Source organism: Aricia agestis, chromosome 3 (assembly GCF_905147365.1).
Source record: "Aricia agestis chromosome 3, ilAriAges1.1, whole genome shotgun sequence".
NCBI classification, from domain to species: Eukaryota; Metazoa; Arthropoda; class Insecta; order Lepidoptera; family Lycaenidae; genus Aricia; species Aricia agestis.
Window position 1 is genome coordinate 3,425,981 of NC_056408.1, and position 21,611 is coordinate 3,447,591.

A 21,611-nucleotide genomic window follows, 5' to 3' on the forward strand; every position below is an offset into this window, starting at 1 on the left:
AATATTCATTTCTATGAACCTACCAGCGGGGCTAAAATGGTCGCTTTGGAGAATCATACTATGAATCATAATAATATTATGATTTTTAAATCTCAAAATAGTCACTGTGCTTAAATGCTTGCAATATAAATTCATGTTTAGTAATTCGTACTAATTTGACATTCGTCAGTTTTCAGTTTTGACAATTCATTTGCTGAATTGATTAAGAGGAATTGCTAAATGTGACCATTTTAGCCCACAGATTTTATCCCCTCAGGTTATAAAAAAATCGGTCATAAAACATTGATTTATCATCGAAGAAATTGATCCATAGGCAGTTTACAGACCTACGTCATTTGGTCGGGTTATGTTAATTCCATGTAATTCGTTATTTGTCAGTTGGGTTTGACATAACGCGACCAAATTACGTAGATCCGCCATCTGTCAATGAATCAACCTCTCTGATCATTTGCCATATTTTTATCATTATTACGTATTCTCTCTACACTTTGATGGGTAATCCTAAATGCAGTACATGCAATATGACAAAGCATTTAGCACGGCATAAACGGTGACATGTATGGCTTTCTAATTTTCTTTGTACGATTCTAATTTGGAATTCTAGTCAGGTTATTACATAATCATTTTGCCGGACGGCGCGTGACACACAAGATAGAACCCTGTCAAAAGGAAAATTACAGTGGGGGTCTGAATAAGCAGCTGCGGGCGCGGTCCTTTGAGAGTTGTGAGCGGTGCGTTTAGTGGCCAGCATAATGAGACCCCTGCGCTAGGGCTGACACATTCTAAATTACGTTATATTATCACCTTAACGGAAGGGATTGTATAATGTTTTTAGGCTTATTAGATTTGAGTAGGGGTGCGTAAATATGTTATTTGGAAGCTTAAACTAATATGGGTTTTACGTAACGATCAATTTTTAAGCAATTATTTTTACTAAAATTTATGTTTGAAGGAAATTTTGAATATAAATATATTATATTATAATCAATCGATATATTCTATCTATCAATAAATAAATGTTCTGGCTATCATTTTTTTTTCTGTTTATTCTTCAATTTTGTTGTTTAAATAGTAACACTTGTCAACCCTAAGCGGGATGCAGATTTCAATGGTTGAATGTCTTTTTAAATAATACACCGGCTTTGTATGAAAGCTCTGTAATTGAAATAGAAGGATAGAAATTCTAAATTCAAAATAGATTTTCGAAAAAAAAAAACTTTTTTTTCTTTAGCTGTAACTTTGTAGGTGCAACGGCAGAAAGCTCCCACATTTTATATTGCCCTAATAATAATATTATACAGAATCGAGTACAACTAATTTAAAAGCTATCAAGAACTATCATTAAACAAAGATGGACATTGGACATCCAATATTTTAAAAACTTTAACTCATTTTGTAAAACAAAATTAAAGTTTCTCGCGTTACTTTGAAAAAGTTCTAAATGAACACTGTTGTGCTTTGACTTTGTTTTGTTTGTTCTTGTTCTTGTTATTGGTCTTTGGGTAGCTGTAACATCGGATGTGAACCTAATTTAGAACGACGAATATAACTTTTCCTTTAAATTTAACAATGAATTAGAACTAATTCTAAACGCTTACTTTGAAATAGTTATTTTAAGATAGCTATCAAAAATGAACATTCAATTTTAGTCATTCAATTTTACTCATTCTTGTACCTCATTTTGGAGGCATAAAACAAGAATTCAAAAAATAACACTACAAGGCATATTCTTTGTTTTTCTCCAGCGGCATTTATAGGAAAACAGCATAACTCAAAACTTACAAAAGAACCAAAGTATTCCAATATTAACAACTAGTAATAGAATTCATTGAGTTCATAAGACGTGATTTTACACCCAAATTCAGTTACTTTGACAAAGTTCTCTAGATCTTACACTTTAAGGGTCAGTAGTTGGTACACATTTCTAATAATCCAAGGGGACACGTTCGGGGAGTAATTAGCCATAGGAATTAGTTTCAGTGCTGCCATCTATTGGAATTACCCTGAGTTATAGTTATTTTAAACCGATTGGATGAAGACTACGTTATGTGGCGAGTGTCATACAAAATATTATGCTCATAAAGTTAATATACCTAGCGGAATAGAGCAACAATCTCGAGCTGTCAAACAAAACCGAAATTGGTTTTCATCTGTATGAAAAATATGTGTACGTATACACTTACACAAGCATAATTGAACATGAATTCTATGAGATTAAATTGTCAACATGCGGCACACGTGCCGACTGGACGTCAAAAAAAGAAGGCTGCTGTCATGTATCACACGTCTCTTTTTACCACGCAGTGTTACTGATAGTGACATCTCGCTTGCTCAGGCCTTTGTTTCTCTATTCCGCTAGGTATATTAACTTTATGATTATGCTAGTCTTTATAAAAAGAAAAAATAAGTATTTTTCTGTCGAATTTTAAAATAACATAAAAACTTTTACATTCTTATCAAGATCGGTTTTTACCTGATGTTAGAAAGTTCTATTTTACGAAAGTTAAAAATAATTGTTACTAAAAAAGCTAACTATCTTTAAAGTCTAATCTTTGCTATAAATACTTGCTCACTGAAGTCTAGAATAATCTATTTTTTTTCGTACCAAAGCTAAAAATAATTGAAGTTATTTTTACTAAAGCAATGATTTATTATTTTGCGCTCGACCTTTGAGGTTTTGCATAATTCTAAGTTACCTCACTACGCCTTGTACGTGACACGACGGATTATAAAATTGCCTGGTCCAATTGTATGATAATAATTAACCGATAAAAAAAATATACGTCAGCTACAAGAATTACGATCACTACACCAAGTTTTTCTGTCGTAAAGCTGTTTTGTTATAAAAACCCGTGAGTAATTTTTCGTCCAATCAACGGTGAACGATGTAACCATATTATATTATGTACTCTTAAAACTACATCAAAGATCAAATCTATAGAGTCAATCTATAGAAAATTGACTCTACATCTTCATTTCCACTGGGTTCTCGTATCTCTTACATTTTTAAAATCCTGATATAAATCCCCAATTTACTTTTATACAGGCCAAGTCTTCACCCTGACAAAAAAACCGCCACTGCTAGTCTATAATATTATAGCTATGAATATCCAAAACGCCACCGCTTCCAACTTGAACCAAACGCCAAATGAACGTGAACACCGCCGTAGCTTTTACAACTTGTTAAAGTGGCTTAAAAACTGTAACGCATCTTTCGGGTCCTGATACCCGCTTAGAATAATTTCATGGCGAATTAAACACAAATTGATTTTTAATTTTCAGTTTCTGAAACACGCCTCGAAAATTAAGTGGAAATTCATAAGGAAAATCGTTTAAGACTTTGTGGAAATAATTTAATAAGTTTGGCTGATGAAATTTAGATAGTGCTTAGGCTCATTTCCTATGTAACTTAAATCTTAATGTTCTACCTAATTTATTTTTTATACTATATTAAGAGCTCACACTCATTTGAGATACTCATTTGTAAGATATAGCGATACAACGTACATATTCTGTACTCGCAAACAAATAATATTTTAATTGCAATATCCTGTTGCCTGTGATAAGACTGTCGTGTCCTAGTCTCACTAACTTAGGTAGAACTGACAAGTGCCTATGTTTAGTTTCTTGACTTCATACCTAAATTTTAATAAACTTACTTGTACGTAAGATCATAAAAACCAAAGTATAATAAGAAGAATTAAAGGTATCATTGCATCAGAGACCACAGTGTTTGGAGTTGGCGGGGTAAATAAATTGTTTGTCGTTGGGGATTGTGTTTGTATTGCTTGGCCGAGTTCAGGCGTGGTTTTACTTACATTTATTATTAAATCGTACCTGTTGCTCGAAATACTTTGAGTCACAGGATTGTTTTATAAATTCCGAAAAATGTTCGATTTCGTCGTGATTAATGAATTTCAACAAAAAAAGCTGCGAACATCTACTAATGTAATGTACCATCGAGGAAGTTGATTCCTTTGCAATTGACAGACCAACGTTATTTGGTCGAATATGTCAATTCAATGTTAATTGTGATCTGTCAGCTGGGTTTGACGTAACGCAACCAAACTACGTAGGTCCCCGATTTGCATAGGAATCAACTTCTCTGATAGTACATTAACCCCCTTACTAATAAACGTTGTATAAGCTTTGAATAGGTTATATAGTGTTTTGTTCCTGTCACACAAGTTACATTAATTTTAGATTGAAGAAGACAAAACACTGTATAACTATTCAAAGCTTATACAGCGTTTATTAGTAGGGGACTTATGTTTAAGGAAGGAAAAAGTGTATATTTTCATAAAAAGGTTATTTCTAAAAATAGCTACCTTTTCCTTATTGATGTACAAGTAGATTTTCTTTATTGTTATTATAGCTTATAATATTATGTAGTTCTATTAATATCTAAGAGTTTACTGTTGGCAATCTTAATAGGTTGCTAAATAACTCTTATGTACAAAATTGTCTGAATATACTATATTATTTTCAGACTTTTATAAAACAAAAGATTTATGGTTAAAATGGTTTGTGGTAAAAAAAAATGGGTTAAGAGTTAATCTTAGGGTTATTAAAAATATTATTGGGGTTCAGTACTTTGGTGCCTTTACACATTAATTTTGGTATGAAGTGACTATTAATATGATAACGAAAGATTTTTGGAAAATATTCCCACGTCTAATTAATAAACGTATACGTTTATTAATTAGACGTGAATTAGACTTATGTGTGGTTAAATATATTTAACCACACATAAGTTAAGGAGAACTTCCGTATATTATTGAATGCAATAGTAATTAATGTAAACCAACTTTAAAATACCTTACCAATATAAATTTTTATGCAATGAATCTATCGTTTATTCCTTATCTCTCAAGTGACTTGACACGGATAAAATATTGACAGTGTATCGTACTATAAAAGAAATAGATTTATATGCAGATGGCGGACCATCATTATTAATTAGTCGGGTTTATGACAAGTTAATAATATTGTTCTTGATGTGACAGCTGGATTTGACATAACCCAACCAAACTACGTAGATTTACCAGCTGTCCATGATTCATCATCACGCGGGAATCGTATGTTTTCTAAAATTATCCTATGTCCTTTCCCGGGACTAAAAGTATCTTCATACCAACTTTCAACAGCGTTCGGTTTGGGTTGGAGGAGATAACAGACAGACAGACACACGCGCATTCGCATTTATAATATTAAGTATGAATTATAAAGGAGCTAGAGTATAGACCAGACCATAGATTAGTTTGTGCAATCAGAGAAGTTGATTCCCGGGCAGATGGCGGACCTAGGTAATTTGATCGCGTTGAGTCAAATTCATCCGGCTGATCACAGCTAATATTGAATTGACATAAGCCGACCACATGACGTTGGTCCATCTACTGCCTAGGAATACGTGGGAGAGCCACGCTTCGGCACGAATGGGCCGGCTCGACCGGAGAAATACCACGTTCTCACAGAAAACCGGCGTGAAACAGCGCTTGCGCTGTGTTTCGCCGAGTGAGTGAGTTTACCGGAGGTCCAATCCCCTAACCCCTACCCTATTCCCTTCCCTACCCTCAACAATTCCCTTACCTTCCCTACCCTCCCCTATTACCCTATTCCCTCTTAAAAGGCCGGCAACGCACTTGCAGCTCTTCTGATGCTGCGAGTGTCCATGGGCGACGGAAGTTGCTTTCACCCGTTTGCTCGTTTGCCCCCTTATTTCATAAAAAAAAAAGGAATAAATTTCCTCGACAGTACATTTGTACCATCATTACATTTGTATACCCGCGTGATTTCTTTTATAAGAACAATCAAAATTGCCATGAATGGGATGACCTCACCGTTTCATTATGTACTTGTTTAACGCTTGCCTGACTCTAGTAATGAGTGTACTCACTAATTGGCGCTATAGGATTACGATATCGTATCGCTCGATAAGATAAGTTTAAAGCTCTAGGCAAAGAATACTAATGTGCTAAATTGCATTAGACTAGTACGATAATTTCGAACATTTTATGATTACTCATACTGTAATCATAAAATGTTAGAAATTATAACACCTATAAACTGGATATTTGACAACTGGTTGATGTCGAAATCCTATGGTAGGTATATCCACGTGGTTTTAACAGGGTTTTGAAGTTTGCATGAAATTCTTCTAGGTTTTTGAGCAAGAAATTTATCATTTTTTATGTTTTTCTATGCAAACAGAGCTTCGAAAATTATCTACTGTCCGGCAAAAGGACTATCGCGGCTTTTTGCAATTTTTTTCCCAACGAATATCGAAAACAAAACAACTAGGTCCAAAATCCAGACATATTATTATTCTTTAGCCCTTACGGTACCACATAAACGCTTGTTTAGTCGAAAGTGAAGAATGAGTTTCAGTATGCACTACAAAGGCGATGTTTGATTTATAGGTCCAATAATATCGTTCCTCTTAGGCGATACGTCCAAAGTTCTCTAGGTCTGAAATTACCACTTTAAGTGTTTCATATTATTAGTATTATTATTATTTCTTATACTAATAACTATAATACTTCCGCTTACATTAAAGTTCTCTAGTTAACACAAAGGTTGTTAGGAAGAAATTGCTTTTAGCGATAAGATCGCCTTAGCCCACGTCATATTAACTAATATTATCTTATAGCGTGTGTTTGGTGTAATTTTTTTGTACTTGTGAGCAATATACTGTGCGATAAGTAAATAAATATATTTCCGTTGTCTGGTACCCAACACAAGTCCTTCAGGTACTTAGCATGGGGCCAGACTGACGTGGTGTGAAGCGTCCATAAATATTATTATTATTATTCTAAAGTGTCATAAGGATAAATTACTATTTTCTAGAAGTTGCTGTAGAGGAACTTACAAATGATTCACTCAAAGTGGCAGTTTTGGACCTGCTTTCCGAGTGGCTTTCCGATCTTTGCTGCATGTAACCGCGTCCGACAAAAAAATAAATAAAATGCCACTGCCACTTATGACATAGGCTATAGGTTTCATTTTATGCCGATATAGGTCTTGCGACCCATTCCGTCCATGCTTTTAGTGTAAAAGCTAGTGGCGTAGAGTATAATGAAACCTACAGCCTATGTCATAAAGTGGCATTTTATGTGAATTTTTGTCGGTCGCAGTTACTTTTGGCAAAGATCGAAACGGTAACTTTAAGGTAAGCGTCCACTTATCGGTATCGGACGTATCGGACGCACACAACGGAGTACTCCTCATACAACCCGTTGCGTGCCGTGCGCTTTAGTGGACGCTGTTGTATGAGTTCGTAAACAAGGCATACTAAAATCCGTTGCATGCGATGCCTATATAAGTGGGCGCTTGTCATTAAAGGTATAGCGTTAAAGGAATATGACGTCTGGTCCGCGTATCGTACCTTGGTCTGACAGTGTTGTCCGGTTGGCAGGATCGACCGCCGCGACGTGGGGAGCGTGGACCCCGACCTGTTAGACCGCGCGGTGCGGCTCCTGCAGCTGCAGAAACTTGACCGCATTTACTCCTACCACACCCGGCCAAGGTACGATCGATGTTGTTAGGCTAGGCTAGGTCAGGCTTTCCCAAAGTGATAATGGCCTCTAGTGGGCGCTGCGGAGGTAAAGGGGGGCAGTAAGACCCAGAAAAAAATGGGGGCGTTGTAAAGAGGCTTCGGGGTGATTTGATATTTCATATAGCTAGGAGGCCTCTTAGATAGCGCTAAAATTTTTTTCTCAAAGTGGGCAGTAGACAAAATTAGTTTGGGAACCCCTGGGCTAGCTGAATGATGATAGATTATGATTACTCAGGTTTGCGAGAACATTGTTCACAGTTACGGTGCGTTCAGACCATCAGATGTGCGCATTTTCTGCTGTAACGTTTGACCACGAACGTATTTAAAACGCGCACGTCTGAATGCGTCCTTACGGATTTTTGACTTCAAATAATAGGGAATATAACAAAAATATCGGAGCAGAGGGCGCCACTAGCATATTCAGTAAATATAATGCAACTAAATTCCGAAATATGTTGCACAAGTTATATCAGAATATTGACTGGATTGTCGAATAAAACTTTTTGTTTACTGTCTATGTTGGTGCTGCGTTGTGTGAAAACATGACAGTAATATATCCTATAATTATTTATATTGACGAATTCTCTGGTAGTTTTAAGCTACTTTAGTAAGTTGGAAATCTTTCACCGCAGTCCACTGGGAGCACGAAACGTCGAAATTATAAGAACACAAACGCTTCAATTTACGCCGATACGTTATTAGGAGAGATATTGGCGGACTGAGATTTTCTTCCAATTTTTGCCCTCCATTATTGTATATTTATTACTAGATGACGCCCGCTACTCGGTTGCGCCAAAATTCGTATATCGCGTGGGAACCGTACATTTTTCCGGTATAAAAAGTAACCTATGTCCTTTCTCGGAACTCAAAGTATCTCTATACCAAATTTCATCAACAGACACACGACGACAGACAGACAGATAGACAGATATTATATTATAAACACTTTCACTTTACCACAACATGGATCTCTATCCATACTCATCCTACTAATATTATAAAGGCGAAAGTTTGTTTGGATATATGGATGTATAGATGTATGGATGTGTGGATGTGTGGATGTATGGATGTTTGTTACTCTTTCACGCAAAAACTACTGAACGGATTTTAATGAAACTTTACCACAGCATAGCTTATACATCAGAATAACACATAGGCTACAATTCTAACCGACTTTCAAAATGGGGGAGGTGTTATGTTCGTTTTCTTATATTCAACGATTACTCCGCCGTTTGTTAACCGATTTTAAATTTTTTTCTTTTGATATATAGGTTAATATCCCAATTTGGTATTATATTCACAGAAGTGGTGATCTGTAGGGTAAGCACGAACTACTATCGAAAAAACATTCGTATCGTTAACGTAAGCATTTTGTATGGAAACATGAAGGATCCATAAGTAATCGAGGGAACTCCTCAAAATTTATAGGGAAACATGTGGTGACTTCGTTTTCGTGAGAAGTATTCTAAGCATAGTAAGATTAACAACAAGTAAGATTTTGCACCGAGGTATACCGTGGTTCGGAAGGCGTTGAAAGAACTCCTGATTCTTTTTAGATACAAGTTTGGGAGTTTCGGCATTGTTTTAAGAACGGAAAGCATACTCGTATGCTACTATACAAATTACATTCATCATCATCATCACTACCATATTATACCATGCATCGTCCCATAGTTATGAACTTATGACTTATGAGCCTATAATGACCCTGTTATTGGTACTTTTCATAGTCTTTAAGATCGAGGCTCGAGTAATTTGTCAAGCGATAATTAAAAAAATCTATACCTAGCTAATATTATAAACCTGAAGAGTAAGTATGTTTGCTTGAACGCGTTAATCTCAGGAACTACAGGTCCGATTTAAAAACTTATTTCAGTGTTAGATAGCTCATTTATCGAGTAAGGCTATATAATATTATCACGCTAAGACTAATACGACCGAAGAAACTCAGGAAAATGTGGGAAAATCAGGGAAATATTAGAAATTACGAACTACTGGAGCAATTTTATGGCAATATTTGGCACAGATATAGAATAGACCAAGTGAAGGGAGTAGGGACATAAGCTATTTTTTATGGGAAAATATTGTACGGTTTCCGTAAAATTCCTAATTTACGCGGGCGAAGCCGCGCGGGACATCTAGTATTAATATAACTAACCTAACCTATACCTATATAATATTAAATTGGGATTGCTTCGCCGCCTGTAATGTTACTTACATTTTCTTATTTATAATGGGTCCTTTAAAAATGCATACTGATTATTTTCTGGCAAACTGCGCGTCGACGCGACACATTGCAATGTAAATTGACCTACGGTCAGTAATTGAATGACGATGGCCGGCACCGCGTAATCCTTTAATTTCCCCGCAAGGAACCAGTGTGAACATCCGTAATAAGGCACGGTTTTGTCGTAACAGTAATTTTTAGTAGATTGTTTTTATTGGAGTAACTTATATTTTTATCTTACCATTACCATATTGCCTATTTAATAAGGAAAAGTATTTTTGATACACCCACAACCTTTTAGCTTCTGCTCATCAAATATTTATTTTCATTCTTTACGATAATTGGTAAAATGTCTAAAAAGATACAGTATCACTGGTAACAATATTATTATGTACAACTAGATGTATCCCGCCACTCTGTTGCGCCAAAATTCATTTATCCCGGGAGAACTGTACATTTTTCCGTGATAAGAAGTGTCCTAGTATATCCTTTCCCGGGACTTAAAATATCTCCAATCTCCATGCCAATTCTCAGCAAAATCGATTCAGTGGCTTAAACGTACATTAGTAACAGACAGACATACACATTTTTGCATTTATAATAATATAAGTGTGGATTAAAAGTTTTTATGGCACTGGTAGCCAACCGACATCTTGTGTTGTCAAGGTCAATACGGCCGTCGGCCAATTTCACAATACTACAGTCACGATATGCGTACTTAATAATAAATTATTATAAATACGGACCCCGTGGTCCAGTGGTTAAGAGCGTGGCTCTTGACTCGGAGGTCGATTTGGGTTCGATTCCAAGTTTGGTTATTTCCAAGTCTGTCGAACCGATTTTGCTGAAATTTGGTATGGATATACTTTTGAGTCCTGGGAAAGATCAATATATTAGGATACTTTTTATCCCGGAAATTAATGAGCGAAACGGCACCAAAACGTAAAACGTAAAAGTGGTGAAACAGGCCCTAGTATTGTAAAATATCCATAATGATAGTCGAAATAACAAGTAAACTCAAATGCAAGGTAAGTGATAACAATGACCTTTAAATTTTAACATTTTGGCGATAACTTGAAGCATGCTTGAGATCAGGCATTATGTAGAACGATAGGGATTTTCGACCATCAAAATGCTTACCTCATTGTGTTTTAAAGTTCAATAACCGTCGATTAAAAATGAACTTCATACGGAAGAATCAAGATTGGTTTTTGCTTGCTTTAATTGTTGATAATATTTTTCTTCATATCGACTTCAAAATGAAACACAATGTTTTATTACTTTAAAGTCTGAAATCACGAACTCTAAGGCCGAAGTCAAACAAGTAATGTTTTTGCTCACTGTGCTCATGTAATTTATATTAAAACCCTTTTTATTGCCAGATATAGGGTAATGCGTATCAACACGACCGTATTTTGAGATGTAAAACAAAAGGCTTTAAATCCTGGTAGTTTTTATTGCAAACTACTCTGAGTTTATTATATGTATTTATATTATTTATTGTAACAAGATATTTTCCAACTTTGTAGCCTCTTTAATGTATTTTACCCATTTTAACCTTAGGGTCAATTCAGACCGCAACGCGACGAGGCGAGGCGCGGCGCGGCGCGGCATAAATTTGTATGGATTTGACAGATCAATTTCGTGAGACGTCTTGCGAATCTGTCAAATCCATATAAATTTAGAATCTACGCGTCGCGTTGCGGTCTGAATCAACCCTTACTTTTTCCGAGGCAGAAACTATTCTATGTCCTATTCCAAAACTCAAATCTCTTAATATTAATGGCTGGCCAAGACATCAGTTCTGTTAAATAACCCTTAGGGGTTTAAATATAGGGTTCCGTCACGAAATAGTGATAATTAGATGTCGCCCGCAACTTAGTTGCCCCAAAATTCGTTTATCGCGCAGGAACAGTATATTTTCCGATATAAAGAGATAAAATCTCCATACTAAATTTCATCCAAATTGGTTCAGCCGTTTTGTATCCTTTACCGGGAATCAAAGTACATAATATTATTATATCCATAGCAAATTTCAGCAAAATCAGTTCAGCGGTTTGGCCGTTAAGAGGTAACAAACCAGCGACCTTATAACAAACAGACTGACAGACAGAATGACAGACAGACAGACAGACACACTTTCGCGTTGACAAGGTTACTTAGCTAAGTAACTGATGTAATTAATTGCTTAATTACATCAGTTACTTAGCTAATTTAATAGTATAATGTTTTTACGTAGTAACTATTGAGAAAAATCTGTGACTGTGCTTCAATTTAAGCTGGGACTCATGGGAGTAACAAGACTTAAATAATAGGCCTCGTGGTTTGGAATCATAGTAATTTTCATATGCTTGTTACAGGTTTGGCAAGCGGTCTGACTCCTTTACGAACTGGGCCAAAGATCTGGAGGTAAATCATTTCAGTATTAAATTTTATTATTTTATTAAGCTTTTAATGGTAATTTATATTAAATTGTCAACGTGCGGCACGTGCCGACTGGACGACAAAAAAAGAATGCTGCTGTCATGTATCACACGTCTCTTTTTACCACGGAGTGTTACTGATAGTGACACCTCTCATGCTCAGGCCTTTGTTTCTCTATTCCGCTAGGTATATTAACTTTATGTTTGTATAGAATATATTACTGTGTAATGTGTTCCCATTACACAGTATGAATTATATCACTTCAAACTCATAAATAGTTTGATATTATCATACGAAGAGGTAACCAAGACGTTTTGCGATGAAAATACAATAAACTGTTTCTTTACAAAACTCAATTTTATTCTTAGGTTAACAGAATGCAGTGCCAGTATTTTTTACATACCTCCTAGACTAGAAAGGTCAATGACCGCTGGTGCCAGGTTCACACGGCACAATTCTGCACGTTTCCTGCACGTTTTTTTTGCAGTATATGTCTTAACGAATAAAATATAATGGCGCAGCATACAATGTATAATAATATTGATAATAACTACCACACCGGTTTCGGTGATGGTGGCCGGTTTCATTGAAACAAGGCCAGTTACAGTGCCCAAGTGTGTGCGTAGTACACAAGAGCACTTTATATTCCTTTTACTCTCATAACCCAGTGGGGCGGAAGACCGACACGACTGGCGAGAGGTCAGGCGCAGGACCTAATTTTTAAATGCCCATCCGACGCATGGATCATCTTACATGTCAGACAATCTGGTGATCAGCCTGCATCATCCTAACCAAACTTGGAAATAACATGTTTCCAACGCGAGATTCGAACCCACAACCTCCAGGTCAAGAGCCATGCTCTGAACCACTGGACTACGGAGGCGTCATACAATGTATATAGAACCATTCACACGTCGATCATACTGAATGATTTATTGCATTACAATGAAAGACGTATACTGCAAATACGTGCAGGATTGTACCGTGTTAACCTACTCTTAAGAGGATTCCACACCGCCATTTTTCCCATACAAACGCTGTCCCCTGTTTCCTCCCTGGATAATGCTAGTAGAGTTATAATTTTTTTCCTGAATATCTACGGCCACTAATACAATGTCCCTATGTTTTCCTTTTTTTTTATAATTTAATTATTAAATAAGATATGAACGTTCAAAAACCCAAAAAAATGGCCAGATTTTCCACTGTGTTCAAACGTCCAGAAAACAGATTTGGATAGATTATACAAAAAAAGCAAAACATAGGAACACAGCTCAAGCCTTTTTTTAATCTTTAATGAAAAAAGTACTTAAATCGGTTAAGTTTTGGAGAAGGAATCAGGGGACAACGAATCGTTGATTTTCTGGATTTTCTGCAGTTGTCTCTATCGCGTTCTGCGGTATAGGCTTGAGGTAAGGGAGACAGCTATAGATATTACACGTACTTTTTTTTCATTTCTCTAGCTGCTGTGGTATCCTCTTAACTGTCCCTGACTATAGATAGACATCTAGCTCTAATAAATTGGACGCTGTTAAGCATTCGTGTACTAACCCTCATAAAAATTGTGTATCTATTGTGTTATGAATGCAGTTATGTTCTTTGAATGATTTAGAACAAGACTGCATTCAAAATTTAACAACAAAAAATTGTGGGTTAGGACACTAATGCTTAACAGCGACCAATTAATCAGTGCGGTCTCGAGTACTACAACAGGCGTAGCAGTGCAGTGTACTATAATAATTGTAGTGTACTACGCGTGTTGTAGCGGTATACCGTAGTCCGTATCACTCCTACGCTTTACTAATTCGTAGTGACAATAATAATATTATTATAGCGTGTTACGTATAACATGTTATATGTATAATATTACGTAGCCCGCCTACAACAAAAACAACTTTTGAATAAAAGAATATTATGAGTACTAGTATTTCTAACCTAAGTGACTTAATAACTTTGTATGGGCCTACGTAGCCTGATTTAAATAAATAAATAAAAAAAAAATAACCCTTCCTGGCAGCCGGGTAGTAAGAAACGTTAATATTTTGCTTGTATACCTATTTAGATGAAAAATACACAACATGTAATGCAATCTGCTAACAGTAGACTTACAGGCAAATAACCTTGCTTGTTTAATTTTATAAAGTTAAATAAATGTAACTCAGCGTTCTATTGCGTTAACTAACTAAAAGTCACGAAAATTGTTTACTTGGAAACTATAACTTTACTTGTGGATGAAGTCGTGGTTAAAACATTTAATAACATAAGAGCAATAACAATTTTTTTCATATATTTTAAATAGAATCCATATTTTTGATTTCAAATCAATTTCCCGTTCCTCAGGACTTCATTTATGAAAAAAACTAATGCTTTTAAGTTGTTAGTCACCCACGTCATCCAATAATGTCTTCAATTATAAAAAAATAATAGATTTATTTAATAAGTGCATATTGCATAATAGGTACTTACTGTGCAGGTCAAAAATCAACATGACCAATTTTTATAAAATGTCTTAAAATATATATTATAGTATAAAAGGCAAGTATTTTTAACACAGCCTATAGCCATGATATAATAATAATTATTCTTATGCTCTTTTTACAGCTTCGTTCTGCTTGCAGCCAATAATATTTAAATCCTTCCAACGTCATAAGCGTGCGGGGTAAATCCATCATATTGCCTGTAAACTCAATTCCATGTGATATCGTTTATATCGAATCGCGCAAATGGAATAGTTGAGAATATGACGAGAATGATTCGATTTAGATCGATAAATAGACATTTTGAGCAATAAAGCCATTGATAATAATAAATAAATAATAATATGCAGATTCCTAATTTTTGGCCGAATAGAAAATCAATAGTTATAAATTTTGAAACGAAGGGTAACTTTAACTCGTAACCAAAACGTTATAAGACGATTATGTAACAAGCGTTCGTTTACGATGAAGTTATTCAAATCTGCTACTTTTCGTAATTAATATTATTGTAAGTGCAAACCAGCTTAAATGTCTCGATCTATCGGGCTTATGCGTCCGTGCGAACGAGCGGTTTGGCTGCTACCTATACCATGAGATCACAAGAAGTTGTAAGTAAATAGAGGCGCGAATCATTACATACAGTTGCGGCCAAACCGCTCGTTCTCGCGGACGCCGAAATCGAGCCTAAATATTCGAAATCGCATGTACTGTTCTGTTAGGCCGGCAATGCATCTGCAACTCTTTTGATGTTGCGAGTATCCATGGGCGACGGTAGTTGATTTCTATCAGGTGACCGTTTGCTCGTTTGCTCCCAATATATCTCTTTCCATTAATAAATTTAAAAAAGTAGTCAAAGAGCGTTTGTGTGCCAAAGCTTATTATAAGGTCAATGATTTCATAGAAGATGGCACATCTTGGGAGTAGGATGGCTTCTTGCAAGGCTACTTCTACATTATTATATTATGACTTACAATTATGTATGTTGACATTGTATACAATATTAAGTTACAAAATTGTAAACTTTATTTTAAAACAATAATTTTTCTCTCACTTTTTTGGTAAAAAGTGGAACCCGTACGAGTTTCTTACGCCGGTTCTTCTCGCCGGGGTAGTTCCCGAACCGGTGGTAGGCATCAGGTAGACATTCTGAAAAAATTTGATTCAAATTTACTCAGAAATAAAACATTTTTTATTTTATTTTTTATTTTTATATTATGCAAAAAAACGTGGAACCGAATTATATCTCTGTCTGTTTATATCCGCATTAAATCTCTGCCTGTGACTTTAATTGCATTATTTTTCAGAAGCCGGACATACCTGCCTGGTTAGCTTACGCCAGAAGGAGATGAGGGGCGAAACCGTCGGGCGCATATTAACTACGACACACATAGACATATCTTACCCTCTCAATTATATCCCTGACATAATATATCCTCTAAAGTATATATCCTTAGCAGTACTTCGAAATTTCATTTTAACCTTTCTCAAACCCCTGTCCCTGTGTTAACTAGTCAATTAGTAAATAAGGTAGTCTTTTCAATGTTCAATATAACGTCATTATAATGTTATACCAATAAAGCAATTTAAAATGTAATATACATAGTTGTTTTTTTGTACCCATGTACGTAACTACACTGAGCAAGTCATTCAATCGAATGACGTGTCTAATGTGAATCCATTAAGAACATACAAAATGGGAAGTAACATTCCACCTGGGGTAATAGGTATTTATTTTTCTTTCATGAAACAAATTATTTTTTGATGGGGACGAAATAAAAACACAACATAATTTATGTACTTTATTATTAACCTATGTAATTTGTCAGTACATCAATGTTCTCATACATTAACTTATCATAAGCACATTTATCATTACAATATTGCAATATTATTCAAATTGACAAGATTTTCAAGCGCCATACAACCATTTACAAGTCAACATTCCTTACGTAGCCTATCTATAGCCCGGTCAGAAGAATGCCTGCCTTGCTACATAGCCAACGGAGCCAAAGATTTTTAGGCGTTCACTCTTCTGAGCAGATTCTTAACGACATTAAAATACAAGCAATCTCAAAAATTAAATTCAAAAAGGACGATTTTACTTAAATTCAAATTCATAGCTGGTGATTGTACGGGATCTTCTTGATCGCTAGCCTACGAAATGTTCTGTAAGTCTTATGGAATATTTTATATTATTTAGTAAGACAAGTGGCTTGCATTGTTACCACTTTTCACCACAAACATCACCTGTTGCCAGTGTTAATATTCAAGGTACAAATGACTCGCAGCTTAATTCTATATTAAAAGGGCCAAAGGAAAAAGGAGAATCTAAATTGACAGACATTAAACTAGAACTAGTACTAAAGTAAACTAACAACGACTAGAATAAGACTACGTTACATACAATAGATACAGAAGAGTAGATTAGACGGATGGAAATTCTGGGGCAATCGCATTATTCTAAAGGTCTACTTTACTACTAGAGGAATAAATACGAAGACTAAGAGTGGGTTACAGAAAGATCTAGAATAGATTTGGCAACAAGAGTTATTTACATTAACGCTAATCATTTACAACCATCTCGTTCTTTTCTTATGTTACTCTTATATTCAATAAAATTTATTTTAATTGGCATTTCTAGCTCTCACTAAGTTCGTAAGCAATCAAGCGATCGGTAACTTTGAATATTCTTAGATTTTTCTTGCTTTCGTTAATAGTGAGCATCTTATGAACCATAAAATTCTATATCAGGCTTTTAGCGTTCGCAGTTCGCACATCAAACAAGTCACAGCACATATTCTTAATAGTCATTACTAATATACTTATATAGTAACCTATATATTTTATGTACATTAATATAATACTTTAAAACGTAAAGTGCATTTACATCAATCTATTAATCGAGTGCTATTAATGTATCAACTAGAAACGAAGGATTTCGGACATTGAACCTTAGAATATTGAGCAAAACCATAAATTCTAGGTGTTATCTACTCTACAAATGAAACTTTGTTGATGCAAAAAGATATAATAGTAATTAATTCAATGTCCGAATTTTGGTAAAAGTATAGGAATCGATAAACTAAGGCATGTAATATTATTAAAAAGTTTTTGGCGGAATTACAAAAATATGCTTACATTTGTATCTTAAATATTATGTAACAAAGTTTATAAAGGATGCTCTTCATTATTAGTAGAATTATTAGTAACATCGTTAAAAATTCCTGCATAGACATGACTATCAGTTTTATCCTTACTTATACCGGGATCTTCTTTGAGGAGTTCCCAAATGTGATTTTTGTCTAGTATTTCAAAACCATCTTTATTCTCGGGGGCTATATCAGGTTTTACTTGATCCGCTAAGGATTTTGATGTCTCCGATATTGGTGTTGATGGAATCTTATGTATTTCCTTGTTTATGGATTTCAAAACTTTAGCATTGTGTTTGTTAGTGTCGACAATAAAGATCGTTTGATTCTTTTGTTTATTTGGATGATTAGTTTTGTTGATTTCTTTATTTTCTTTATTTTCTTTATTCTTAGTAGTATTTATAAATATCAATGGTTTTTTTATTTGTGTGGGTGATTTGGGTTTCTTAGTTACGTGATGCGGCTTAATATTTTTATTGGTGATTGCAAAAATTGTACGTTCAGAAGTCGAAGTCATTTGTTTTTGAGCAACTGTTGCGGTCGTTACCTTATTTGATGTTTTATTTTCAGCTGTTTCTTTAGTATCGTTAACTAATCTTGTAGTTTCACTTTTTGGAGTAACATTATTGCTAATGGTGGGCTCATTTGTTTTATTTTCTATTTGCAATGTTGTCAGATTATTATTTGATGTACCTTCTATTTTTAAGGTTTTTATATTTAAGCTATCATTCATTTGAAGATTATCATAACTTGATTTAGGTTTTATAAAGAAGCTTTCATGTTTGTCTCCATAAGTAGCTTTTAGTGTACCCTTTCGTCTCGGTAAATGTTTTTTCTTGATGTCTTGTTTCTTAGAGTAGTTTTCAGAAATCAGCACTTTGGGTATGACTACTTCTCCACTTGTCTTTATTTTAATAGGCCCAATGTCGTTGTTTAAATCCTGAATTTTCGATTCATTACTGATTTTAGTAATGCCCATTATGGTTTCTGTAGTACTAATCATTTTAGTTGTCAATTCTGGTCTTTCTGTAGATGATGTAGTTGCTTCATTCAATATTATACTTTCTGTGCTTTCAAGTTTTTGAGTTGTAGTCATTGTATCATCGGTTTTGTCGGTAGATACAAGTTTTTCAGTAGTTTCTGTAGTTGTTTGTGCAGCAACAGGAGTGGTTGGAGGTACGCTCGTTGTCGAAACAACTGATTTTGGAGGATGTTTTTGTTCATAATCCTTTCTGAACTCGTAGTCTCTGCTGCATATCCGGCCACATTCACAAATATTATCAATATTGACACCATTCTTAAGACTTGAAACTTCTGTTTTATCAAACCATGTTATATAATCATCATCAGTGATTCCGCGTAGTAAGGCACTGCCAGGTCTAGCGTGGAAGAAAGTTTCGACTGCCAAATCAGGCCTTGTGGAAGGATAAATTTTGGCAAATGCTGGCCGTAGACTTGTGATAATAAACTTGGATCTGGCTTCGTATGTAACACATACAGGGCACGTAGAACTAATCTGTAAATCGAAATTAATTTTATTAAGCACAGTTGTTGTTAATAACATTATTCTATATTTCTAGTAATAAATGGCTCGAGAAAGGTTAAATTATAAATAGGGTCAATAACTGATACTGATGAATGCAGAATAATATACAATGATACTAAAACTACGTGGTAAAAAAACTTTGTGTTGTAATTGTTATAAAATCAGTAGCACTACTGATTTTATAACAATTTACGTAAGTACCACGTAGTTTTAGTACCACTGTGTAGTATATTGATTTAAAGATGATTTGATTTGATATCATATTATACTATGCAAAATACTTTAACAAACACTTACATTGACAAACACAAACCACACGGACTCGCCTCGCGAGCCGTAGTGCATGTCGGCGAACGTGGCGCCATCTAACACCACCGGGTTGACCGAGTGCAGCTCGTAGCCGGAGAACAGTGAGGACTCCAGACGTAATATCCCAGAACGTTCTTTGCCTTTCCATCTGAAATCATCAGTTACTTCTGGTTACACTATATATTAAAATAGAAAAAAAAAAACTAAAGAAACCATTCAAGTAAACGGATTTTTTCATTGAAAACAGTGATATATAAGCCAGAATCCAGTGATTTTGGCGTCAGCTCTTAGGCTACAGTTCGACAAGGCTTTAATTGAATGTGTCAATGTCAGCCAATGTACGCAGCAGCGCACCTTTACCAGCAGGTAAAGGAGAACTGTCAAAAATGACATTTTTGTATGATAGAAGCGTTAGTTCCTTTTCTCGCCACGTTCATAAACAGCCTTGCCGAACTCTACTGAAGGGTTTGAACCTTTAGCGATATAAACCCTAGAGTCAGCTTTATATTCTAGTAAGAAACTTTGTCAATAGATGTCGCTCATGAAGGAAAAGATGTCACTTTTTCATACACACTATGAAATGTGCTTAAATGAACGTAATTAACTAACACCTAACTTAATACACATAAATAACTTACTTGAAACAAGTCTTTATGATAAGTGTTGGTAAGTTTCCTTGAAGATCTTCCAGGCTGCTTCGTTCGGGACGAATCTCTTCAATGATTGCGGCTTGAATGTTAAGCAGCGCGTTTTCCGGTTTCGGTGTGTAAGTGGAGTAGCTTATTGTCCCCTGTAAGTAAGGAAAAAAAGGTGTTTAAAATAAATATGTTATGATAGTACCTATTGTTATTATTATACTTTGCCAACTATAAAATATGTAGTTAAATTAAATGGTATGTATGTAAGTGTCGCTCGCGCTGGTTTTATTTGAACGGAAAAAAAGATCCTGTCAGTATTTACAATAGCTCTAAACACTGTACCTGCACAGTAGCGCAACCCGCGCCAGTAGCGTACACAAACACTTTAGTGGGCAGCCCGGGGAGTTGCAGTGAGCGTGGCGGTGACTTGGCACGGAGTTCCAGGGTGTCCGTTAGCTCCATACCCGCCGTCGCCAGAGACACGGTGAGCGCTCGATGTCTGGAAATGACAGAGTTGCTTTTCAATCGTAACTGACGATGATCGATTTATAAAAAACAGTAGTTGAATATTGCATTTTGTAACACGTTAAGAGCTCGACTCGACTCAATCATGGGTTTGGTCACGGCGGCGTTGAAAGTAGAGCCAGAGAGCATCTTGTTATAAAATTTGGTCATGACAATATAGCTACATAGATAGACAGAGAAATAGCTAGCTAGACTAGTTTATCTACTAACGTAGCTAGATTATTCAGATAGTCTAGCGTAGTTTTCATTAGACCAACCGTCAATGATACCGGTAGCTGTTTATATGCTAAAATTAAAAACACCACTCACTTATCATGCGCTAAGGCGGCATACTGCGCAGCCGCTTTGGTCGTGCTATACGCAAGGCTGGGGTGACGCTGCAAGGTCGAGGCGCGGTAGTAAAGGAAACGCGCTGCCGCCTCGCCTGCGGCAAGAGCGCCGCGCGCGCACGCCGCCAGCAGCACGCGCACTCCCGCAACATATTGTTCCATTGTCACTGCTTCTGTAATTATAAATATAGGAATATTTTACATGAATAGAGCTTTGTAGTATATTGTATTATTTTATTCTTAAAAAAATATTGTAGTATATTTTCTAAAGAATACAATGGAATCACGAGCGGTGGTTATGTTGTGTTGATAACAATAATTACAGAATGGTACTGCTACTGTAATATAATCCTTAAGATAAAGCCCACTAAATATTTTTTTACAAAGAAAATAGCATTGACTACATGAATGTTCTAGAAACGTTCATAATAAGTA

The 21,611-nt window shown here is 35.5% G+C and overlaps 2 protein-coding genes across 3 annotated transcripts in view; one reads left to right on the forward strand and one right to left on the reverse strand.

The window, feature by feature from the left end:
* Nucleotides 1-16,278, forward strand: part of LOC121725792 (neuropeptide F-like) — a 45,047-nt gene extending 28,769 nt beyond the window's left edge. The window contains exons 3-5 of the mRNA XM_042112914.1: nucleotides 7,415-7,525; nucleotides 12,143-12,191; nucleotides 15,985-16,278. Of these exons, the coding sequence (XP_041968848.1) occupies nucleotides 7,415-7,525; nucleotides 12,143-12,191; nucleotides 15,985-16,029 (205 nt within the window). The 3' untranslated portion in view covers nucleotides 16,030-16,278. The remainder of the gene's footprint in view (nucleotides 1-7,414; nucleotides 7,526-12,142; nucleotides 12,192-15,984) is intronic.
* Nucleotides 16,279-16,466: 188 nt separating this feature from the next.
* Nucleotides 16,467-21,611, reverse strand: part of LOC121725790 (C3 and PZP-like alpha-2-macroglobulin domain-containing protein 8) — a 216,963-nt gene continuing 211,818 nt past the window's right edge. For both annotated transcript variants that reach the window (XM_042112911.1, XM_042112912.1), the window contains 5 exons: nucleotides 21,157-21,349; nucleotides 20,665-20,821; nucleotides 20,323-20,474; nucleotides 19,673-19,832; nucleotides 16,467-19,345 (listed from right to left, as the gene is read on the reverse strand). In XM_042112911.1, coding sequence (XP_041968845.1) covers nucleotides 17,849-19,345; nucleotides 19,673-19,832; nucleotides 20,323-20,474; nucleotides 20,665-20,821; nucleotides 21,157-21,349 — 2,159 coding nt within the window. In that variant the 3' untranslated portion in view covers nucleotides 16,467-17,848. The remainder of the gene's footprint in view (nucleotides 19,346-19,672; nucleotides 19,833-20,322; nucleotides 20,475-20,664; nucleotides 20,822-21,156; nucleotides 21,350-21,611) is intronic.